The sequence below is a fragment of the Leguminivora glycinivorella genome, chromosome 21 (assembly GCF_023078275.1).
Source record: "Leguminivora glycinivorella isolate SPB_JAAS2020 chromosome 21, LegGlyc_1.1, whole genome shotgun sequence".
In the NCBI taxonomy this organism is placed as follows: Eukaryota; Metazoa; Arthropoda; class Insecta; order Lepidoptera; family Tortricidae; genus Leguminivora; species Leguminivora glycinivorella.
In genome coordinates this window covers 15,586,330-15,607,030 of record NC_062991.1, presented here as the reverse complement: position 1 = coordinate 15,607,030, position 20,701 = coordinate 15,586,330, and the positions used below count along the sequence as shown (strand labels likewise).

At 49.5% G+C, this 20,701-nt stretch overlaps 1 protein-coding gene across 1 annotated transcript in view; it reads right to left on the bottom strand.

Annotated features, from left to right (window-relative positions):
- LOC125237338 overlaps positions 1-20,701 on the bottom strand; it is a 43,062-nt gene that overhangs the window by 17,909 nt on the left and 4,452 nt on the right. The window contains exons 5-7 of the mRNA XM_048144332.1: positions 11,916-12,071; positions 8,209-10,512; positions 581-2,059 (exon numbers count right to left, since the gene is read on the bottom strand). Coding sequence (XP_048000289.1) covers positions 581-2,059; positions 8,209-10,512; positions 11,916-12,071 — 3,939 coding nt within the window. The remainder of the gene's footprint in view (positions 1-580; positions 2,060-8,208; positions 10,513-11,915; positions 12,072-20,701) is intronic.

The window sequence follows — 20,701 nt, the reverse complement described above, 5'->3', positions numbered from 1 at the left end:
AACATAACATGAAATGGTTGGTTGATCACTATCACAAAACTAAATACTTTATTTGCAAGTTCCAATCCAAGTAAAATGACCAGATATAATGGGACTCGATGGGATAAAGCACTTAATAAAATTACTATTCAACCAAAACTCAGTCACGCTTTCCACGTTTACATAAGCAGCTAATGGATTATCAGTTGATATTCACGAGACTTCATAATACGTACTGTAATTATTTTACGAATGTGCTCGACCACACAAACCTGCTGCTGGCTTGCGGTCAAAAATTACTCTTTTACTCTCGAGGACGCTATATCGCGGTAGGATAAGGTAACTTAGAAGTCCCGCGGACGCAATTTCGTACAAAAGAATATGAAATGTTTTTGTCTACAACGGCGATTTAAAAAGTTAAGATATTAGGTAGAAATGAATAGGATCGTTTGAAGTGGGTACTCGGGCAGTGTAACGCAAGCGCGGATCCAGCTTCGTGCCCAGGGGGGGTCACGTGGTCTCTTTGTATGGCCAGCCTAGGCTCCAGGGGAGGGTCATGACCCCCATGACCCCCCCTGGATCCGCGCATGGTGTAACGCACCTTGCAAGTCGTCCTGTATGCGGCGCTGCGCGGAGCAGGCGCGCGCGCGCTGCAGCGTGCCGAGCGGCGCCAGCGCCAGCGAGGGCCCGCGAGACCTGGCACAGTGTAACGCACCTTGCAAGTCGTCCTGTATGCGGCGCTGCGCGGAGCAGCGCGCGCGCGCTGCAGCGTGCCGAGCGGCGCCAGCGCCAGCGAGGGCCCGCGAGACCTGGCACAGTGTAACGCACCTTGCAAGTCGTCCTGTATGCGGCGCTGCGCGGAGCAGGCGCGCGCGCGCTGCAGCGTGCCGAGCGGCGCCAGCGCCAGCGAGGGCCCGCGAGACCTGGCACAGTGTAACGCACCTTGCAAGTCGTCCTGTATGCGGCGCTGCGCGGAGCAGGCGCGCGCGCGCTGCAGCGTGCCGAGCGGCGCCAGCGCCAGCGAGGGCCCGCGAGACCTGGCACAGTGTAACGCACCTTGCAAGTCGTCCTGTATGCGGCGCTGCGCGGAGCAGGCGCGCGCGCGCTGCAGCGTGCCGAGCGGCGCCAGCGCCAGCGAGGGCCCGCGAGACCTGGCACAGTGTAACGCACCTTGCAAGTCGTCCTGTATGCGGCGCTGCGCGGAGCAGGCGCGCGCGCGCTGCAGCGTGCCGAGCGGCGCCAGCGCCAGCGAGGGCCCGCGAGACCTGGCACAGTGTAACGCACCTTGCAAGTCGTCCTGTATGCGGCGCTGCGCGGAGCAGGCGCGCGCGCGCTGCAGCGTGCCGAGCGGCGCCAGCGCCAGCGAGGGCCCGCGAGACCTGGCACAGTGTAACGCACCTTGCAAGTCGTCCTGTATGCGGCGCTGCGCGGAGCAGGCGCGCGCGCGCTGCAGCGTGCCGAGCGGCGCCAGCGCCAGCGAGGGCCCGCGAGACCTGGCACAGTGTAACGCACCTTGCAAGTCGTCCTGTATGCGGCGCTGCGCGGAGCAGGCGCGCGCGCGCTGCAGCGTGCCGAGCGGCGCCAGCGCCAGCGAGGGCCCGCGAGACCTGGCACAGTGTAACGCACCTTGCAAGTCGTCCTGTATGCGGCGCTGCGCGGAGCAGGCGCGCGCGCGCTGCAGCGTGCCGAGCGGCGCCAGCGCCAGCGAGGGCCCGCGAGACCTGGCACAGTGTAACGCACCTTGCAAGTCGTCCTGTATGCGGCGCTGCGCGGAGCAGGCGCGCGCGCGCTGCAGCGTGCCGAGCGGCGCCAGCGCCAGCGAGGGCCCGCGAGACCTGGCACAGTGTAACGCACCTTGCAAGTCGTCCTGTATGCGGCGCTGCGCGGAGCAGGCGCGCGCGCTGCAGCGTGCCGAGCGGCGCCAGCGCCAGCGAGGGCCCGCGAGACCTGGCACAGTGTAACGCACCTTGCAAGTCGTCCTGTATGCGGCGCTGCGCGGAGCAGGCGCGCGCGCGCTGCAGCGTGCCGAGCGGCGCCAGCGCCAGCGAGGGCCCGCGAGACCTGGCACAGTGTAACGCACCTTGCAAGTCGTCCTGTATGCGGCGCTGCGCGGAGCAGCGCGCGCGCGCTGCAGCGTGCCGAGCGGCGCCAGCGCCAGCGAGGGCCCGCGAGACCTGGCACAGTGTAACGCACCTTGCAAGTCGTCCTGTATGCGGCGCTGCGCGGAGCAGGCGCGCGCGCGCTGCAGCGTGCCGAGCGGCGCCAGCGCCAGCGAGGTGTAAGGTGAGGGTTCGGAGTAGAGTGGAAACGACTGTTTAGATTAAATGATGATTTAATACTACTCTCATACATGAGTAATTGGTCCTTATATATAACTTATCAGCTACGTACATAACTATACATAGTATACACTACACCATCCATCGCATGTTAAAAAATAAAAATAATAAACATTTTATTTTTATTTTTGTTTAATATTACCTTCTTACAATAATAATATATTCTCCAATTATATTTAAAGTTTATAGTAAAATGAAGCTAAGACATAAAAAAAAAACTTATAAAATACAAGGTTTGGTGCGATTTTTATGCACGACATCTTCTTTTCCATTTTTAAGTATTTTCACATTACATCCTAAATCCTCTAAAACTAAATAAGGTCCTACATAAATGCTTTGCATTTTATTGTCTGATACATTTCTTAACCATAAGTAACTACTTTTGCTATAGCTAACAGGCTTTGAATGGGAATCATATTTCTCCTTCCTTTTAAGTTTGCTGTTTATTAAATGAGTACGCGCATCTGCCTGTGCCAGCTCTAATCTATACTTTAATTCTAAAGGATAACTACCATGATTATATAAGGGATTAACGTTACTGTTTCTTAAGTTGCTAGGAAGCATGCATAACTTACCGAAAACTAATTCATGGGGTGTGTACTTCGTCTCCGTGTGCACGGTGTTGTTATACGTGAAGCACCAGTAAGGCAACCAGTCACTCCAAGAATTCGGTTTATTTTCGCATTGTATTCTTAAATAAGCTCCCATGGTTTTATGCGAATTCTCTAGAGCACCGATTGACTCATGGTGATACGCTGTGGAGGGTAAATGAGTAATTTTTAATAAATCACATACCTCTTTCATCGTGTTACTGATGAACTCGGTTCCTCGATCAGTGGCTATTTCCAATGGAATTCCATACCGCAGTACAAAGTTCTCAACAAATGATCGAGCTACAGTAACTGTATCTTTGGAACGTAAAGGATACGCTTCCACAAACTTTGACAGTTCACACTGTAAAGTTAGCACGTAACAATAACCATGTTCATCTTTTGGCAAGGGTCCTACTGTGTCTAAATAAATCTTTTCTAACGCGCTATTGGCTGTAGTTGTTATTTCCATCGGCTGTTTAGTTGGTGCGCAATATTTTTGTTTTTGACATTGGGTGCATTTTGATACAAAATCTCGTATGTCTTTTTCCATACTAGGCCAATAATAGTGCTTTTTTATGTTATTAGACATCCTCCTAATCCCCGCGTGGCCACTTGTGGGGAGTAGGTGAAAGTCATTAATTATTACGCGTCTATCATGTAAATCATTTATTCTTTGTACATTACTTAACACACATATTCGTGGTCCGGACCAAACGTCATAGCTATTTATTTCTTGTATTAAGCCCGCAATAAAATCTTTATTGAATTCATGTCTTATGACGCATAATTCTTTTATATTTATTTTCTTGCAAATTGCATCCAAATCTCTCGCTAATTCGGCTCGCGATAGTAGCGATTGAGATGTTGGATTAAAATAAATACACGATTTGCTGGGCACGTAATTAAAATATTTAGACGTCTCTTTTACGAAATTCTCTCTCATATTTTTTTATAATCTCTACATGAAGTAATACACAACTCAGTAAAATTTTCCGGTTTTTTAATGATATCCACAATTCTTGGGTGATCAAGCCTCGAATTAGTAGGTATATTAAGAACCGAAGAACTTGTACTGTCTGTACCTTGCATACTCTCGATCTTTCGTCTTTGCGCTCGTGTCATCACATTTATAACTTGCTCATTCATTTGTTTCAAATCCTCTGACGTAATATTTATGCGAGACAGAGCGTCTGCCACGGAATTCTGAGAACCTTTTAAGTATTCAACTGTAAAGTTATACTCCTCCAATTGTAAACGGAACTTTAATAACCTACTGGTAGGGTCTCTCATAGTAAACAAATACACTAGTGGTCGGTGGTCCGTTTGTACTTTAAACTTTCTACCGTATAAATAAGGTCTAAAGTAGCGAATGCTCCATACTAACGCTAATAACTCTTTTTCAACTGTAGGGTAATTTAATTCTGCCTTGTTAAGACTTCGACTAGCGTAAGCGACTGGTCGACCATCACCGTTACACAAAACTGAACCTAAAGCTTTTCCTGACGCATCACATTGTAAAAGAAATTGGTTTTCCGCCGAAAAATTTGGATATTGCAGTACCGGTGGTTTAACTAGTGCAGATTTTAATGTTTGAAATGACTGTTCACACTCATGGGTCCATATAAATGGTACATCTTTACAACACAATTTATTGAGTGGATAAGCTTTATCTGCGAAATTGACAATAAATTTACGATAGTAACTTGCAAATGCCACGAAACGTTTAACTTCGTCAGCTGTCTGAGGAGTCGGATAATTATTTAGAACTTTGGTTTTTTCGGGATCTGGCAAAATGCCCTTTTCTGAAACAACATGACCCAAATATAATATTTCTTTTCGTAAAAATTGACACTTGGCAGGGTTAAGCTTTAAATTTACTTTCCTTAATCTACTGAAAACGTCTAATAAATTTTGATTGTGTATGGCTAAACTTCTTCCGAAAACAACTAAATCATCCTGATATACCAAACACTGCTCATAATTGAGGCCTGACATGGCCACAGTCATCATGCGTGAAAAAGCGTTAGGTGAAGTTTTACAGCCTTGGGGAAGTCTGGTCATTTGATATTGATTTTTACTTGTTTGAAATGCTGTGAGTGGTCGGCTTGATTTATCTAAATTTATTTGATAAAATCCTTGATATAAGTCTAGATGCGAAAAATATATAGAACCTGATAAGGAGTCTAAAACCTCAGTTATATTTGGAAGTGGGAATTTATCATCTTTAATTTGATTATTTAACTTTCTATAGTCGATGACCACGCGCCATTTCTTTTGTTTTGAAGCATCTAATTTTTTAGGAACCAATAATAACGGACTCGACCACGCACTTCTTGCCTCTTCAATTATTCCATCATCTAGCATTCCTTTAATTTGCCTATCAATTTCAGCCTTTTGCGAGTGTGGCAATCTGTAAGGTTTGACATAAACTGGTGAACTACCCGGTTTTAATTCTATCGTCTGGTTGTAAAGCATTGTAGTGGTTAATTTATCGCCCGGTAGGAAAAAGACATCCGGATATTTTGCGCATATATTCTCAATTGATTTCTGTTCCTCTTCGTTTAATTTACTCAAATCTAATGCAGAAAACAACGATTTTACCCTTTCGGCGTTCATAGTTGGCTTGCTAAATTCACAAATAAAGAAATCACTCAATCTACTCTTATTAATTGTGAAACGGCTTAAATTTACATCACTATCCCTTGTGTTTAATATTTTAATGGGTATTTTACCTTGAATCGGTTTGACTATAGCACTCGCAACGTATATTCCGTCGCATAATTCCTGACTATTTACTACAAAATCCTCCGTAATACTAGTATCCATGTAATGTATGATTTCACTACGCGCGGGTATAGTAAGGTAACTATTTACCATTTCTGATGAGCTTCTAAAATCTATGTTAACTACTTGTCCGTGTCGTGATAATAGTCGTAACGTGTTTGTTTCAAAATTAATATTTGCTTTATGCTTTCCAAAGAAATCCTGCCCTAAAATACCATCCGCGTTACATGATAAATTTTTAAAAACAAAAAATGAATGTTCGAATTCGCAACCGTTGTAATTTAATTTTAATATAACATATCCGTTAGATGTGACTTGTCCGCCTATGCCTGTGACATATATTTTCTTATCATGGAACGGAATGTCCCAATTTTGTATAATTTCATACTTTATCGCGCACAAAGATGCTCCCGTATCCAATAACCAGTTATAAGCGGTTTTTCCTATATTTAAGGTTGCTCTATTTAAATCATTGCACGTGTAAATGACATCAGTCTCGAAAAAAATGATTCAGCGATTCCGTATTTGGTGCACTCGGGTGTTGACCGGTCGAGCCATTCTCGCTGTGCGATATCACGTGCAGGCTGCCACGAGCGTTGACCCCTCGGGCACGGGACCCGAAATACGAACCCCCTCGTGCCGGCCTGCCTCGTGATTTGTTTCCACGGCCACCTCCTCGCGAGTTTCCTTGCGCGGTTTGGAATTGAGCATATCGACCATAAGAAAACTGTCGCGGACCCCTTTGCTTACGATAACGATGACCTCTGTGCGAGTTGTGAGCGAATCCTCTGTGGTACCTGTTAAAAGAGTTATGTGAGCGGTACATACCCATGATCTCCGGCTGGCTGGACGTTGTCGGTCTCGATACTTCTTCGTCCTGCGCTGCCTGTATCGCGTCCTTCAGGCTGCTGAAGTTACGCGCTGCAATGATAGTGCTGAGCCTTGGGTCCTTCAAACCATCTGTGAACTTTTTAATACACATTTTTTCGTTCAACGGCTTTAGCACATCATAACTCGCCGAATTACCTTCTGCCTGAGTTATAGTTAACTCGGAAAAAAGTTTTTCTATCTCGGATCCATACTGATCTATACTACGCCAACCCTGACTTATATTCTGAAGCCGGGAATGGATTGCTGTAAAAGACTTTTTAGGTAAAAGTGAGTTACGTAAATCACTTATAAGTTGCTCTACGGTCAAATAAGTAGCTGACACACGCAGTTTCGCACTTTCAGATAACCTTCCTTTTAACACAAATGTAATAAGCGACTTTTTGCCTATCTCGTTCAACATACCCGAATACATATCAACAGCATCGATCAATCTCTTTGTTGTTTCCTCAGTACCATCCATGAGAGGTATAAGACTACAAGCTGACTTTAAATCGAACTCCATGGTGTCACATTCACTATATTCGCTATCGCTACTTGTACTCGTATTTTCCTCTACCTCAGGCTTTGAACATAACTCTAAAATTTCTTTATGCAGAGTAGTAATTTTAATGTACAATTTATTGGTCTCCTCGATAACTCCTGAGTTTACGTCCTTTAACAGGGAAAATTGGGAGATAATATTGTTACACCTATTTATAATATCATTCACTTTTTGTTATGTTACCCTCAAACCTTGATTTCCCTTTTTTAACTAAATATTTTTTTATGACAATTAACTCGTTGTAACATTTCAATAATTCATCTGCCATCACAAAATTATATCTAAGTACCTAATTTAATACATACCTATTTTAACTTACATTGACGTCACATTATTGTCCTTAACTTACTTCACGCGAAATGTTTGTTCACTGTATCACTTACTCGTAGTAATAGTTCATTTACTGTCCGTTGAAACACTGGCACCAAAAAAAAAAACGAAACGCACATTACACAATTTCCGTTAACACTTCAATCAAACACTTATCGGAGCCGTACGAGCAGCACGCTGCAGCTCAGCTAGAGCGACCTCCTGGCGCATCCATTTTTTGTAGGTTTTCTTACACCTTCTGTACAGGGCGTAGCCTCCTCCGATGACGATTATGACGAGCAATATACCCAAGATAATATTAGTGACACTTGCGTGGAATCGAAGTTCGTCGGTGCTCGCAGAAGCCTTATTGTCACCTCCGGCCGCAGTTTGTGCAATAATTACCTCTTCTTTTGATTTTGTAGCCCCCATAGTGAACCTTTTTAAATCAGAAAACCTTAACTGCGAGAAAAAACATCACGTTATTTACTTTTGTTCTAATTGTCCACTTGAGCTATGTTAACATGGTAATGAACTGCGCTCTCAATACCGATCGGTGACTGACCGCACGCGCGACACCGTATATGGCAGGGTCGCCATGTAAGGTGAGGGTTCGGAGTAGAGTGGAAACGACTGTTTAGATTAAATGATGATTTAATACTACTCTCATACATGAGTAATTGGTCCTTATATATAACTTATCAGCTACGTACATAACTATACATAGTATACACTACAGAGGGCCCGCGAGACCTGGCACAGTGTAACGCACCTTGCAAGTCGTCCTGTATGCGGCGCTGCGCGGAGCAGGCGCGCGCGCGCTGCAGCGTGCCGAGCGGCGCCAGCGCCAGCGAGGGCCCGCGAGACCTGGCACAGTGTAACGCACCTTGCAAGTCGTCCTGTATGCGGCGCTGCGCGGAGCAGGCGCGCGCGCGCTGCAGCGTGCCGAGCGGCGCCAGCGCCAGCGAGGGCCCGCGAGACCTGGCACAGTGTAACGCACCTTGCAAGTCGTCCTGTATGCGGCGCTGCGCGGAGCAGGCGCGCGCGCGCTGCAGCGTGCCGAGCGGCGCCAGCGCCAGCGAGGGCCCGCGAGACCTGGCACAGTGTAACGCACCTTGCAAGTCGTCCTGTATGCGGCGCTGCGCGGAGCAGGCGCGCGCGCGCTGCAGCGTGCCGAGCGGCGCCAGCGCCAGCGAGGGCCCGCGAGACCTGGCACAGTGTAACGCACCTTGCAAGTCGTCCTGTATGCGGCGCTGCGCGGAGCAGGCGCGCGCGCGCTGCAGCGTGCCGAGCGGCGCCAGCGCCAGCGAGGGCCCGCGAGACCTGGCACAGTGTAACGCACCTTGCAAGTCGTCCTGTATGCGGCGCTGCGCGGAGCAGGCGCGCGCGCGCTGCAGCGTGCCGAGCGGCGCCAGCGCCAGCGAGGGCCCGCGAGACCTGGCACAGTGTAACGCACCTTGCAAGTCGTCCTGTATGCGGCGCTGCGCGGAGCAGGCGCGCGCGCGCTGCAGCGTGCCGAGCGGCGCCAGCGCCAGCGAGGGCCCGCGAGACCTGGCACAGTGTAACGCACCTTGCAAGTCGTCCTGTATGCGGCGCTGCGCGGAGCAGGCGCGCGCGCGCTGCAGCGTGCCGAGCGGCGCCAGCGCCAGCGAGGGCCCGCGAGACCTGGCACAGTGTAACGCACCTTGCAAGTCGTCCTGTATGCGGCGCTGCGCGGAGCAGGCGCGCGCGCGCTGCAGCGTGCCGAGCGGCGCCAGCGCCAGCGAGGGCCCGCGAGACCTGGCACAGTGTAACGCACCTTGCAAGTCGTCCTGTATGCGGCGCTGCGCGGAGCAGGCGCGCGCGCGCTGCAGCGTGCCGAGCGGCGCCAGCGCCAGCGAGGGCCCGCGAGACCTGGCACAGTGTAACGCACCTTGCAAGTCGTCCTGTATGCGGCGCTGCGCGGAGCAGGCGCGCGCGCGCTGCAGCGTGCCGAGCGGCGCCAGCGCCAGCGAGGGCCCGCGAGACCTGGCACAGTGTAACGCACCTTGCAAGTCGTCCTGTATGCGGCGCTGCGCGGAGCAGGCGCGCGCGCGCTGCAGCGTGCCGAGCGGCGCCAGCGCCAGCGAGGGCCCGCGAGACCTGGCACAGTGTAACGCACCTTGCAAGTCGTCCTGTATGCGGCGCTGCGCGGAGCAGGCGCGCGCGCGCTGCAGCGTGCCGAGCGGCGCCAGCGCCAGCGAGGGCCCGCGAGACCTGGCACAGTGTAACGCACCTTGCAAGTCGTCCTGTATGCGGCGCTGCGCGGAGCAGGCGCGCGCGCGCTGCAGCGTGCCGAGCGGCGCCAGCGCCAGCGAGGGCCCGCGAGACCTGGCACAGTGTAACGCACCTTGCAAGTCGTCCTGTATGCGGCGCTGCGCGGAGCAGGCGCGCGCGCGCTGCAGCGTGCCGAGCGGCGCCAGCGCCAGCGAGGGCCCGCGAGACCTGGCACAGTGTAACGCACCTTGCAAGTCGTCCTGTATGCGGCGCTGCGCGGAGCAGGCGCGCGCGCGCTGCAGCGTGCCGAGCGGCGCCAGCGCCAGCGAGGGCCCGCGAGACCTGGCACAGTGTAACGCACCTTGCAAGTCGTCCTGTATGCGGCGCTGCGCGGAGCAGGCGCGCGCGCGCTGCAGCGTGCCGAGCGGCGCCAGCGCCAGCGAGGGCCCGCGAGACCTGGCACAGTGTAACGCACCTTGCAAGTCGTCCTGTATGCGGCGCTGCGCGGAGCAGGCGCGCGCGCGCTGCAGCGTGCCGAGCGGCGCCAGCGCCAGCGAGGGCCCGCGAGACCTGGCACAGTGTAACGCACCTTGCAAGTCGTCCTGTATGCGGCGCTGCGCGGAGCAGGCGCGCGCGCGCTGCAGCGTGCCGAGCGGCGCCAGCGCCAGCGAGGGCCCGCGAGACCTGGCACAGTGTAACGCACCTTGCAAGTCGTCCTGTATGCGGCGCTGCGCGGAGCAGGCGCGCGCGCGCTGCAGCGTGCCGAGCGGCGCCAGCGCCAGCGCCGCGCCGCCCAGCGCCAGCGCCGGCCCGCCCAGACCCAGCTTCTGCCCCGCGAGACCTGGCACAGGAATAACATGGACATAAATAAATAGACATTCTTATGGCCCCTGTACACACATGGCCAACGGTTCCACCAGCCCTTTGTGAAACCCCTTGGCCAAGATAAGAGCCGCTGTTTACACATTGGCGAACCAATCACTTGGCATTGGCTCTTCATGAAAGATGGACGTGTAATGAAAAAATCTAGGAAATTCTTGGTCATAGACGTTGTCAGAAAAAAAATATTAAAAAATAATAACCCCGTAGTAAAATTAAATTATTTGCAATATTAACAATTTTTTTAATATTCTGATAAGAACATTTATCTTTTTTAGGAAATACATTAAACATTTGCAAGGTTATTTTATTTCCTAAAATCTACACTATTATTGGCATAGATAAACTTATTATTTTCGTAAATATATCACTACTGTCCTCTCTGACGGCTGACGACCAACTGAATGAAGCGCCAACGTGTAAACGCAGTTGGCCATTGGCGCCAAGATCCTTTTGGCCGCTGTACACATATGGCCAACGGTTCCACCAACCCCCTTGGCCAAGCGTGTAGAGGGCTACTTGGCCGTAAGTTGGCAGTTGGCGCTTGCGCTTGCCGGCCAACCGATTGGTGTCGGTTTTTTGTCTACACATCAAAGGATCTTGGCGCCAATGGCCAACTGCGTTTACACGTTGGCGCTTCATTCAGTTGGTCGTCAGCCGTCAGAGAGGACAGTAGTGAAATATTTACGAAAATAATAAGTTTATCTATGCCAATAATAGTGTAGATTTTAGGAAATAAAATAACCTTGCAAATGTTTAATGTATTTCCTAAAAAAGATAAATGTTCTTATCAGAATATTCAAAAAATTGTTAATATTTCAAATAATTTAATTTTACTACGGGGTTATTATTTTTTAATCAAATTTGTCTGACAACGTCTATGACCTAGAATTTCCTAGACTTTTCCATTCCACGTCCATCTTTCATGAAGAGCCAATGCCAAGTGATTGGTTCGCCAATGTGTAAACAGCGACTCTTATCTTGGCCAAGGGGTTTCACAAAGGGTTGGTGGAACCGTTGGCCATATGTGTACAGCGGCCATTTGATGTGTGGACAAAAAACCGACACGAATCGGTTGGCCGGCAAGCGCAAGCGCCAACTGCCAACTTACGGCCAAGTAGCCCTCTACACACATGGCCAAGGGGGTTGGTGGAACTGTTGGCCATGTGTGTACAGCGGCCATTACACAGATTGACTGAGTCGCATGGTAAGCTCGAAGGCTTGTGTTGTGGGTACTCATATATATTATACAAATACATGAGATCAATAAGTTCTGGTTGGCGGCAGCAGCAGTGCTCTGAGCCCACCAGACCTGGTGTTAGACCTGGAGCTATCAGTGTACACCTGTAAAGCTACAGTACTGACCGAGGTTCTGCCGGTTCTGAATGAGGTTCTGGTTGAGCGCGAGCGGCGGCAGCAGAGGCGCGCCGAGCCCCAGCCCCACTAGACCTGGATTCAAAGACGGCGCAAGACCTGGAGCTAAGCCGGGTAAAGCGCCCGCCTGGAGAGCTTGCTGTTGAGCTGCAAAATTAAGGTGGTTTGAAAAATGTGATTTATCAAAATATTGGGGATCAAAACTTGACTTATATGAGGTATAATTAGTATATTTAAGAAAAACAAATAAAAGTTCAATAGGCTACTTTCCTATACTTAAAATAAAATATTATTTGTGCCGTTTGTATATCCGAGGTCTTTATAGAGAGAGAGAGTACGTCGTAGACGTCGCATCGGACCGATAGATGGCGCCATCGTTCGTTGTAAGTCGCTCCGGCGTCACACCGCCGCGATGTTGGTAGTCCCGTTTTCCCCCACCTGCAACATAAGGCTCCTCGCGCCCCGACCCGCCACCAGCCACCCTCTTTGTTTCGTCGAACGCCGAAGTGACCGGTTGTCGCGTATTCCGTTCGAACATTTTTACAGCATGGTGTCTCGAAATTAATCTTTTAGTTTCTATTTCCTCGTTACTTCTGGTCAAACCAGAGTTATTCGTGTTTTTATTTAAAAAGTGGCTTATAACATTTCGGAATTATGAAATTTTTCAATTTCAATTTCATCCGTCAATTCTTTCTTCCCTTTTAATTTACGCTCGTTCGTCTTGAATAATGAGATATATTATGCCTCGCTAGCGATCACTATTCGTCTTTCGGGGTTCTCACGATAGAAATGAACGAGCGGTGCTTTATGATTCTACCCACTTTTTGTAAGAAAGTTCCATGCTGCAAAAATCGTTACCGTTAATCAGTTTTCTTTTTTAAACTATTCGCATTTCCGAGACTAAAGTAGGAAGTGTTATCCGCGTATTAAAAGTTTCGCGCGAGAATATAAGCGGTAACGTAGGTAAGTTGCTCCGCCGGGGACCACGTGCTCCGGGGACCACGTGCTTCGCGACCGCGTGCTGCGCGACCTGCGGGCTGCGGCGGCGGCGGCGGAGGGCGGAGGGCGCGGGAAGGAATACCGCGCTCCAAGGAGGTTTGAATTTCTCCGACGAATGGGTGAGCAGCTTCATATTATTTTAGAAAGAACATGTTCGGTTTCCGATTCGGTGCGGAGGACGGCGGACACGTGTCGGCGCCGAAACTTACTGGTAGCGCTGCGATAGCGCCACTGACCGCGGCAGTGTTGTCCGCCACATCGGCGCCGCCGAAGTTGCTTCCTCGTTAACGACCTCTGCGGTGCCGCCGAATAACGTTGTGGCCGCCGCATAGGCGTCGCGTGCGACGCTGTAAGTATGTCTGCTGCTGCCCCGACGCGAGCGCCGCGCCGTTAGTGATCAGTCGTCAATACGCAGGCTACCAGCGCGGCCACCTCCGCCGCGAGCCTGCTGAAGCTGTCCACCAATATCGCTGGCCGCCACGCTTATGCTGGCGCCTCGATGGTGATGCAGAGCGTTCGTCTGCCGTGACAACGCCGCGATCCTGCTGAAGCTGTCCACCAGTATCGCTGGCCGCCACGCTTATGCTGGCGCCTCGATGGTGATGCAGAGCGTGCGTCTGCCTTGACAACGCCGCGAGCCTGCTGAAGCTGTCCACCAATATCGCTGGCCGCCACGCTTATGCTGGCGCCTCGATAGTGATGCAGAGCGTGCGTCTGCCTTGACAACGCCGCGAGCCTGCTGAAGCTGTCCACCAATATCGCTGGCCGCCACGCTTATGCTGGCGCCTCGATGGTGATGCAGAGCGTTCGTCTGCCGTGACAACGCCGCGATCCTGCTGAAGCTGTCCACCAGTATCGCTGGCCGCCACGCTTATGCTGGCGCCTCGATGGTGATGCAGAGCGTGCGTCTGCCTTGACAACGCCGCGAGCCTGCTGAAGCTGTCCACCAATATCGCTGGCCGCCACGCTTATGCTGGCGCCTCGATGGTGATGCAGAGCGTTCGTCTGCCGTGACAACGCCGCGATCCTGCTGAAGCTGTCCACCAGTATCGCTGGCCGCCACGCTTATGCTGGCGCCTCCATGGTGATGCAGAGCGTGCGTCTGCCTTGACAACGCCGCGAGCCTGCTGACAACGCCGCGATCCCGCTGAAGCTGTCCACCAGTATCGCTGGCCGCCACGCTTATGCCGGCGCCTCGATGGTGATGCAGCGAGCTCATCTGCCGTGACAACTCCGCGATCCTGCTGAAGCTGTCCACCAGTATCGCTGGCCACCAGTATCGCTGGCCGCCACGCCTATGCTGGCGCCTCGATGGTGATGCAGCACGCTCATCTGCCGTGACAACGCCGCGATCCTGCTGAAGCTGTCCACCAGTATCGCTGGCCGCCACGCTTATGCTGACGCCTCGATGGTGATGTAGAGCGTTCATCTGCCGTGACAACGCCGCGACCCTGCCGAAGCTGTCCACCAGTATTGCTGGCCGCCACGCTTATGCTGGCGCCTCAGTGGTGATGCGGAGCGTAATACTGTTAACCGCTGCACAGGCGTCGCAATCCTTCTGCTGCGTCTGCCGTGACAACGCCGCAAGCTACTTGAAGTTTTCCACCGGTGTCGTCGGCCGCCACGCTGATGCTGGCGCCTTGATGTCGCCTCGATCGCACGAGGTAAGATTGCAGACGCGGCGACCTTCATCGCGCCACCGAGCGCAATACTGCGGCTGCCGCGAAGGCGTCGCTAATTTTCCTGCCGCGTCTGCCGTGACGACGCCGCGAACTCTGTTGATGCTGTTCACCGATGTAGCTGACTGCCACGCTGGCGCCGGTGCCTCCAGCGCTGACCTCGAGAGGGCCACCGAGAACGATACTGCGTGACGCGACAGGGGCATCGAAGACGCCTTTCGAGCTGACGACGGCCGTCTCAATCTCACCGCCGAACGTAACACCGTCTGCTGCAGTGACAAGCTGGTAAGATTGCTGATGTGCTCCCTTGGTGTCGCTGGCCGCCACGCCGATGTCGGCGGCTGCCGTCGCGCCTGATGTCACGCTCACCGCGAACACTGTCTTCCGCTACAATGGTGCCACGACCACAACTATCCAGGCTCCGTCTGCTACGGTATCGTTGCAGACTCTGTTGCTGACCAGGCTGATACTACCCTCCAATGTGACGCCGGGCGCCGCTATCAGCTGACATCCCGTACACTATGGTATCCACTCTTCTCTTTCCAGTTCCCGTGAAGTACTTTGACAGTATTTACACTCTATTTTGACCAAGGACTCCTCCGTCGCCGAAGTGAGAACAGATAAATTCTAAAGATGCTACGTCCTAAGGTGGCTTGGCCACCCTTAGTTGAACGAGGTAAGACGTCAATAACCGGACGAGGAGCCGCACTGCTGCGAGGGTGTCCTGACGATGTTCGCGAGCTATCTAATCGGAGAGGCGCCTCGCGAGACGACCCTGTGGTTCCTGTACATCGCTCATTGTGTAGGTCAAAGACATCGTAAAGGTTTGCGGAATTAAAAAAAAAAAATCTCTTTCAGAATGTCCAGATCTGAATTCGAGCCAGCATCCTGCATCCTGAGCGTGCGTCTGTTTACCGGGCGGACACCAAAACCGATCGGTAATCTGGCCGCGGGGGTTCCAAGTACACGAAGATTTCCCGGAGGCTTGTGGCGCCCCCTGTCCATTCGAGAGATGAACTTGTTCGCCGAGCCTCTAATAAACAAATTGGGAAAAATAAACCCGCTTCGCCTTAGTGAACTTGAGATTCCAGCTCAAAGCGAAAGGGGCCAGAAACTCAGGAGGACTTCATTATCATCTGGCTCGACTATACTGAATTAATAGTGCTTGATTCGATCGTAGAACCTGATTTCATCAATTTCACAACTTTCGTAGTCTACGGAGGAAGGTTGCACCGCTGCAGTTTCCAGCATTACCTCGTACAGCTGCCGATAGCTGTAGGCCAATCGCTCCTGTTTTGCTTGCATCTGCAGCCCGATAAGACCTTCAATAATCGTAACATTGTACGAAGTAAAGCTCTTCCGATGGAAAATAATCTTCAACAGGCGGTGGCGCTGGCGACTGAAGTGACATGCAGCCGGATTAAGGTTCGCATAGCACTATATGCTATGCACAGTTCGGTTGTATGTTATGTTATGCTGTACGATGGCAGGACTACATCTCTTCTGTTACGAGTAACTACGACAGTAACTGCTGACTCCAACAGACTGTCGTACGAGGTCAGTATGCACCCCCTGGGAGCCAAGTGATCTTCGGTGACCTCGCCTTCTTCTGCTTCGCCCGTCATCGTTCCTCTTCGTCTGCGAGAGCCCTGCATTACGCCGTACAATGGTACGTATTAAGCCTCCGCCACACATAAAGCGCATTCCGCTTCGCTAACGCTACGCTATCAGCGCGCTGAATGCGCGCGCATTCCGCTCGCGTCCCGCGCGCGTTGCGCTCGCAATCCGCGCTCGTTAGTTCCCGCTAGCGCCCACTGGGCGCAACGCCAGCGTTTGTGCGGTGCACCGCCATTATTGCGCTCCGCCTACGCTCTCAAAGCGCGCATGTGTGGCGGTGTTTTAATTCATCCCTTGACCTGCTACCACGACGTGTTCAGCAACCACCAGCGATGCGACACGGACGTCACCTCTCAGTCTACGCTGTCGACCTTCATTGCACGAAGTAGAAATCCGTCGCATCGGGTTTTGGATTAGGTAATGGATTACCCTAAGAGTCAATGACTGACTTGAAGAAATCGACTGATACCTCCGTCCAGTGTAGTAGCAATCGACAGCGCTCGTACTTTTCATCTTCTAGGCTAGTTTTACCGAGCGATCAGTATCCTCAAATGCCCTCACTAAAAAGAGTTCAGAGTTCAGGAGTCTCACTTGCAGCCGCGCTCGCTTGACGCGAAATAGTCTGATCGAAAATACCAGTATTGTAACAAATAGCCCTTGGGCGCGTGAGTGATGACCTTTTTCTGTGTTTGATATGGACGTAAGACGTTGGACTTTAAATAGTCATATCAAAGCTAATATTGATTTTGATAATTTTTACGAAGGGTTGACAAAAGCAGTATCAATTACGTTACCCTGCTACAGTACAGATAGTTACACTACTTTTACAGTTAATTTCCACACTTTGTGTCTGAAATTGGGTTTATAACCTGATAAAATAACGTCTCTGTTAATAATAATAGTGTATCTAAAGTTTTTGTATCTTGTTCAAGTCAACCTCGCCTACATCTTTTTTGGTTTTGATCTGCGATGTATAATAATGTCATTTCTCTAACTATTCGCTGACTAAAGCTAAACGTCATCACGAAAATCTCTTTAGGCGTTTCTGGCACCGAGATATTCGTGGATCGAAGGCGATTTCGACTGATACATCTGTCAAATCGGTTCAACAACTGATTCACTTATTCTTCTATGCTATGCCAATAGGGCTACCAAAGGCTTGCGCGCCAGCTGACTCGCCACCAGGAGATAATAAACAGGTCTCTCTATAAAGACCTCGGATATACAAACGGCACAAATAATATAAAAATTTTACCTTCCAATAAAATTATTATTATTTTGCCTGGTATATCCGAGGTCTGAGTGATGCCTTCCTGGTAGGCTTAATATACCGTCGGCACTTCTCCTCAACAATGAGGGTGGCTGGTGGCGGGTCGGGGCGCGAGGAGCCTTATGTTGCAGGTGGGGGAAAACGGGACTACCAACATCGCGGCGGTGTGACGCCGGAGCGACTTACAACGAACGATGGCGCCATCTATCGGTCCGATGCGACGTCTACGACGTACTCTCTCTCTCTATAAAGACCTCGGATATACCAGGCAAAATAATAATAATTTTATTGGAAGGTAAAATTTTTATATTTTATGCGGTGCACGAAATAAAGCCGCACACAATTAGAAGAAAAATATGGACAGTAGTTATGTTTAAACATCATTTATATTTAAATAAGTCAGAGAGAAAAAAAAAATATATTTTATTAACCAAGAGAATTTCATTATACGCGATTTAATCCGTTTCCATAGTTTTATTTCAAGAGAATTTGTTTAAAATACAGTATGCAATTAATCGACGACCCCCACACTAGGCTAAGCCTGTATCGTGGAAGTCAGTTACATGCGTGATTTGACCAGATAACAGCGGCTTAAGAAAAAAATAAATACTAAGTAAAATAAATAATAAGTACTAAGTGCTAAGAAAGATATAAAGTATATGAATTGACCGTGACGTCACTCCTCAGTATTTCATAGTAATTCTATATTAGCAAATCGTTTTGACAGTTCATAAAAAGAAACTGATTTGACAAGTAGGAAACTAGCCTATTCCCAAGTTACGATTAAATTAAGTAGGAACTAGAAAATGTTCATATTCTCCATAAGGCATCGGTCCCACCAAAAGAGTAATTGAACTATCGGCTATTAAAACGAACAAAATATTCGCGCCCGTGTAAATAAAAGAGACGCGATGATAGCGCGAGCGAGTTATTCGTCGCTAAACGATGAACGATAAACCGTTAGCTCTCTCTTTCATTTACACGTGAGCGACTATCTTTTGTTCGTTTCTATCGCCGATAGTTCATACCTTACTCGCTTTTGGAGGGACCAGTGCCTAAAAGTATTTTACAAACCGACACAAACAGTGAAATTCGTCTCGCAGGGAAATTGCAGAGAAAAGCAGCCTTAAGAGACCCTATAGCAAAAACCAAATTTCGAGGGTTTACTGGTGAAACCCAACAAATCGAGGTAATTTGTCCTTGAAATAACAACATTGTGGAAATTGCGAATAGTTCGAATTTCAAAAACCAGCACGGGTAGCATGGTCGCGCGATAGATGATAAAATATCAGGCCGTCCCTGTCGCACTATTAGTAAGTGCGATAGGGACGGCCAGATGTTTTATCATTTATCGCGCGACCATAATTGCCTGTAAGTTTGCTAAACTTATCGGGTTTCACCAGTAAACCCTAGATTGGCAGTCGAATATGCAAAAACTACAGTGAAGCGGATAACGTTTTTTCGATTTTGTCAGTCTTCGTTTGGTCTACGAAAAACGTGCTCCCCTCAGGCATAGTGGCCGCAATAGTACATTACATCAGAGACCGGGAAAATGAGGATTTCCGGCCAAGTGGGTATATACCGGATAGGGATACGAGGCCGGGAATCCGTTTTCACGCCGAGGCATGTATAGTGCTTTTCTCAAACATACAATGAAATGAAAAAAATGCTCTAAAGGACAATATTTTATAAAAAAAAGTTACTTTGCAGGCCTAGGCCTGAAAAATAATATGAAATCCCTTTACAGTCCTCTCGAGTTGTTGCGCCCAAAAAGCGATACTTCCCAGCCCATTTTAAGGAACGTAAAGACAATATTTCATTGCATGTTTGAGAAAATACATTTGTTTGACGTCAGGCACACTTTCGACAATTTTAACCCACTAAACTGCCTCGCGCGGCAACTTCCCTGCGAGGCAAACACTTGGGAAGTTTAATCGCTATAGAATTCTAAGCGAAAGGCCTGATTGCACGCTCATATTAAGCGTGCAGCGGGGCGGAACGTGCGACGTGCATATGAAACTATTGAAGCTCATACAAGTGTCCTGAATAGATGCTGAATAGGCTACTTGACCCTTTTTTAAAGTATGTCTTATATTATTATAGAATAGAATAGAAATCGTTTATCATCATCCTCTTTGCGTTATCCCGGCATGTGCCACGGCTCACGGGAGCCTGGGGTCCGCTTTGACAACTAATCCCAAGATTTGGCGTAGGCACTAGTTTTTATGAAAGCGACTGCCATCTGACCTTCCAACCCGAAGGGCAAACTAGACCTTATTTGGAATTAGTCCGGTTTCCTCACGATGTTTTCCTTCACCGAAAAGCGACTGGCAAATATCAAATGACATTTCGCACATAAATTCCGAAAAACTCATTGGTGCGAGCCGGGGTTCGAACCTGCGACCTCCGGAACGAAAGTCGCACGTACTTACCGCTAGGCTACCAGCGCTTGTCTTATATTATTAATTACTGTCTAATTAAACGAAAAAAAATAGTACCATATTTTATTACGACTTAAAAAGCCACAAAAAAAATTAAAGTTTACTTTTACGTGATCAGGCAAAAACAATATCAGCCGTATTAATCTATAGAATGTCTATGACATGACGTCAGTATATTTAGAAAAAATATTTCACATTGTCACACCCGTCAACGACTATGAATTTTAATACAATAGAGGTTGCTTCTATGGAGATCAGATTACTACCTCTAATTTCCATAGTTGATCTGAATTATGTGACGTCACTCCATTGGCCAACACCGTTTTCGGAGTCCATAATTAAAAAAAAAACATACACACATCTTTAATTAAAAATGCGCAGTCATCACGCACTTTTAATGCCCGCAAGCTATAAATATTGATTTCTTAAGTCAAATACTACAGAAAACAATAACTTGATGTGCTAAATTCGATACGAGTCTAGTAGCCTATAGGCACAGTATAATAAAGAGTACTATCGTACAGTATGGCCACTCCCGCTCCCCGCTGAAAGTGCCACCCACCCCCTCTCGGTTACCTCACAGTTACCGCCTGTCAAAAACGCGAACAGTCGACCTGTCATATTACACTCATACAAGCATAGTACGCGTTCACCTACACGAGCTTAGACTGTGTGCTAGGAACGCGCCTCTTTCATATATTTGATCGCCAGTGTCCGAGATGTGCTATAGGGGTGGACGCACGATCACTCGCCCCGCTCCGAGCGTGCACT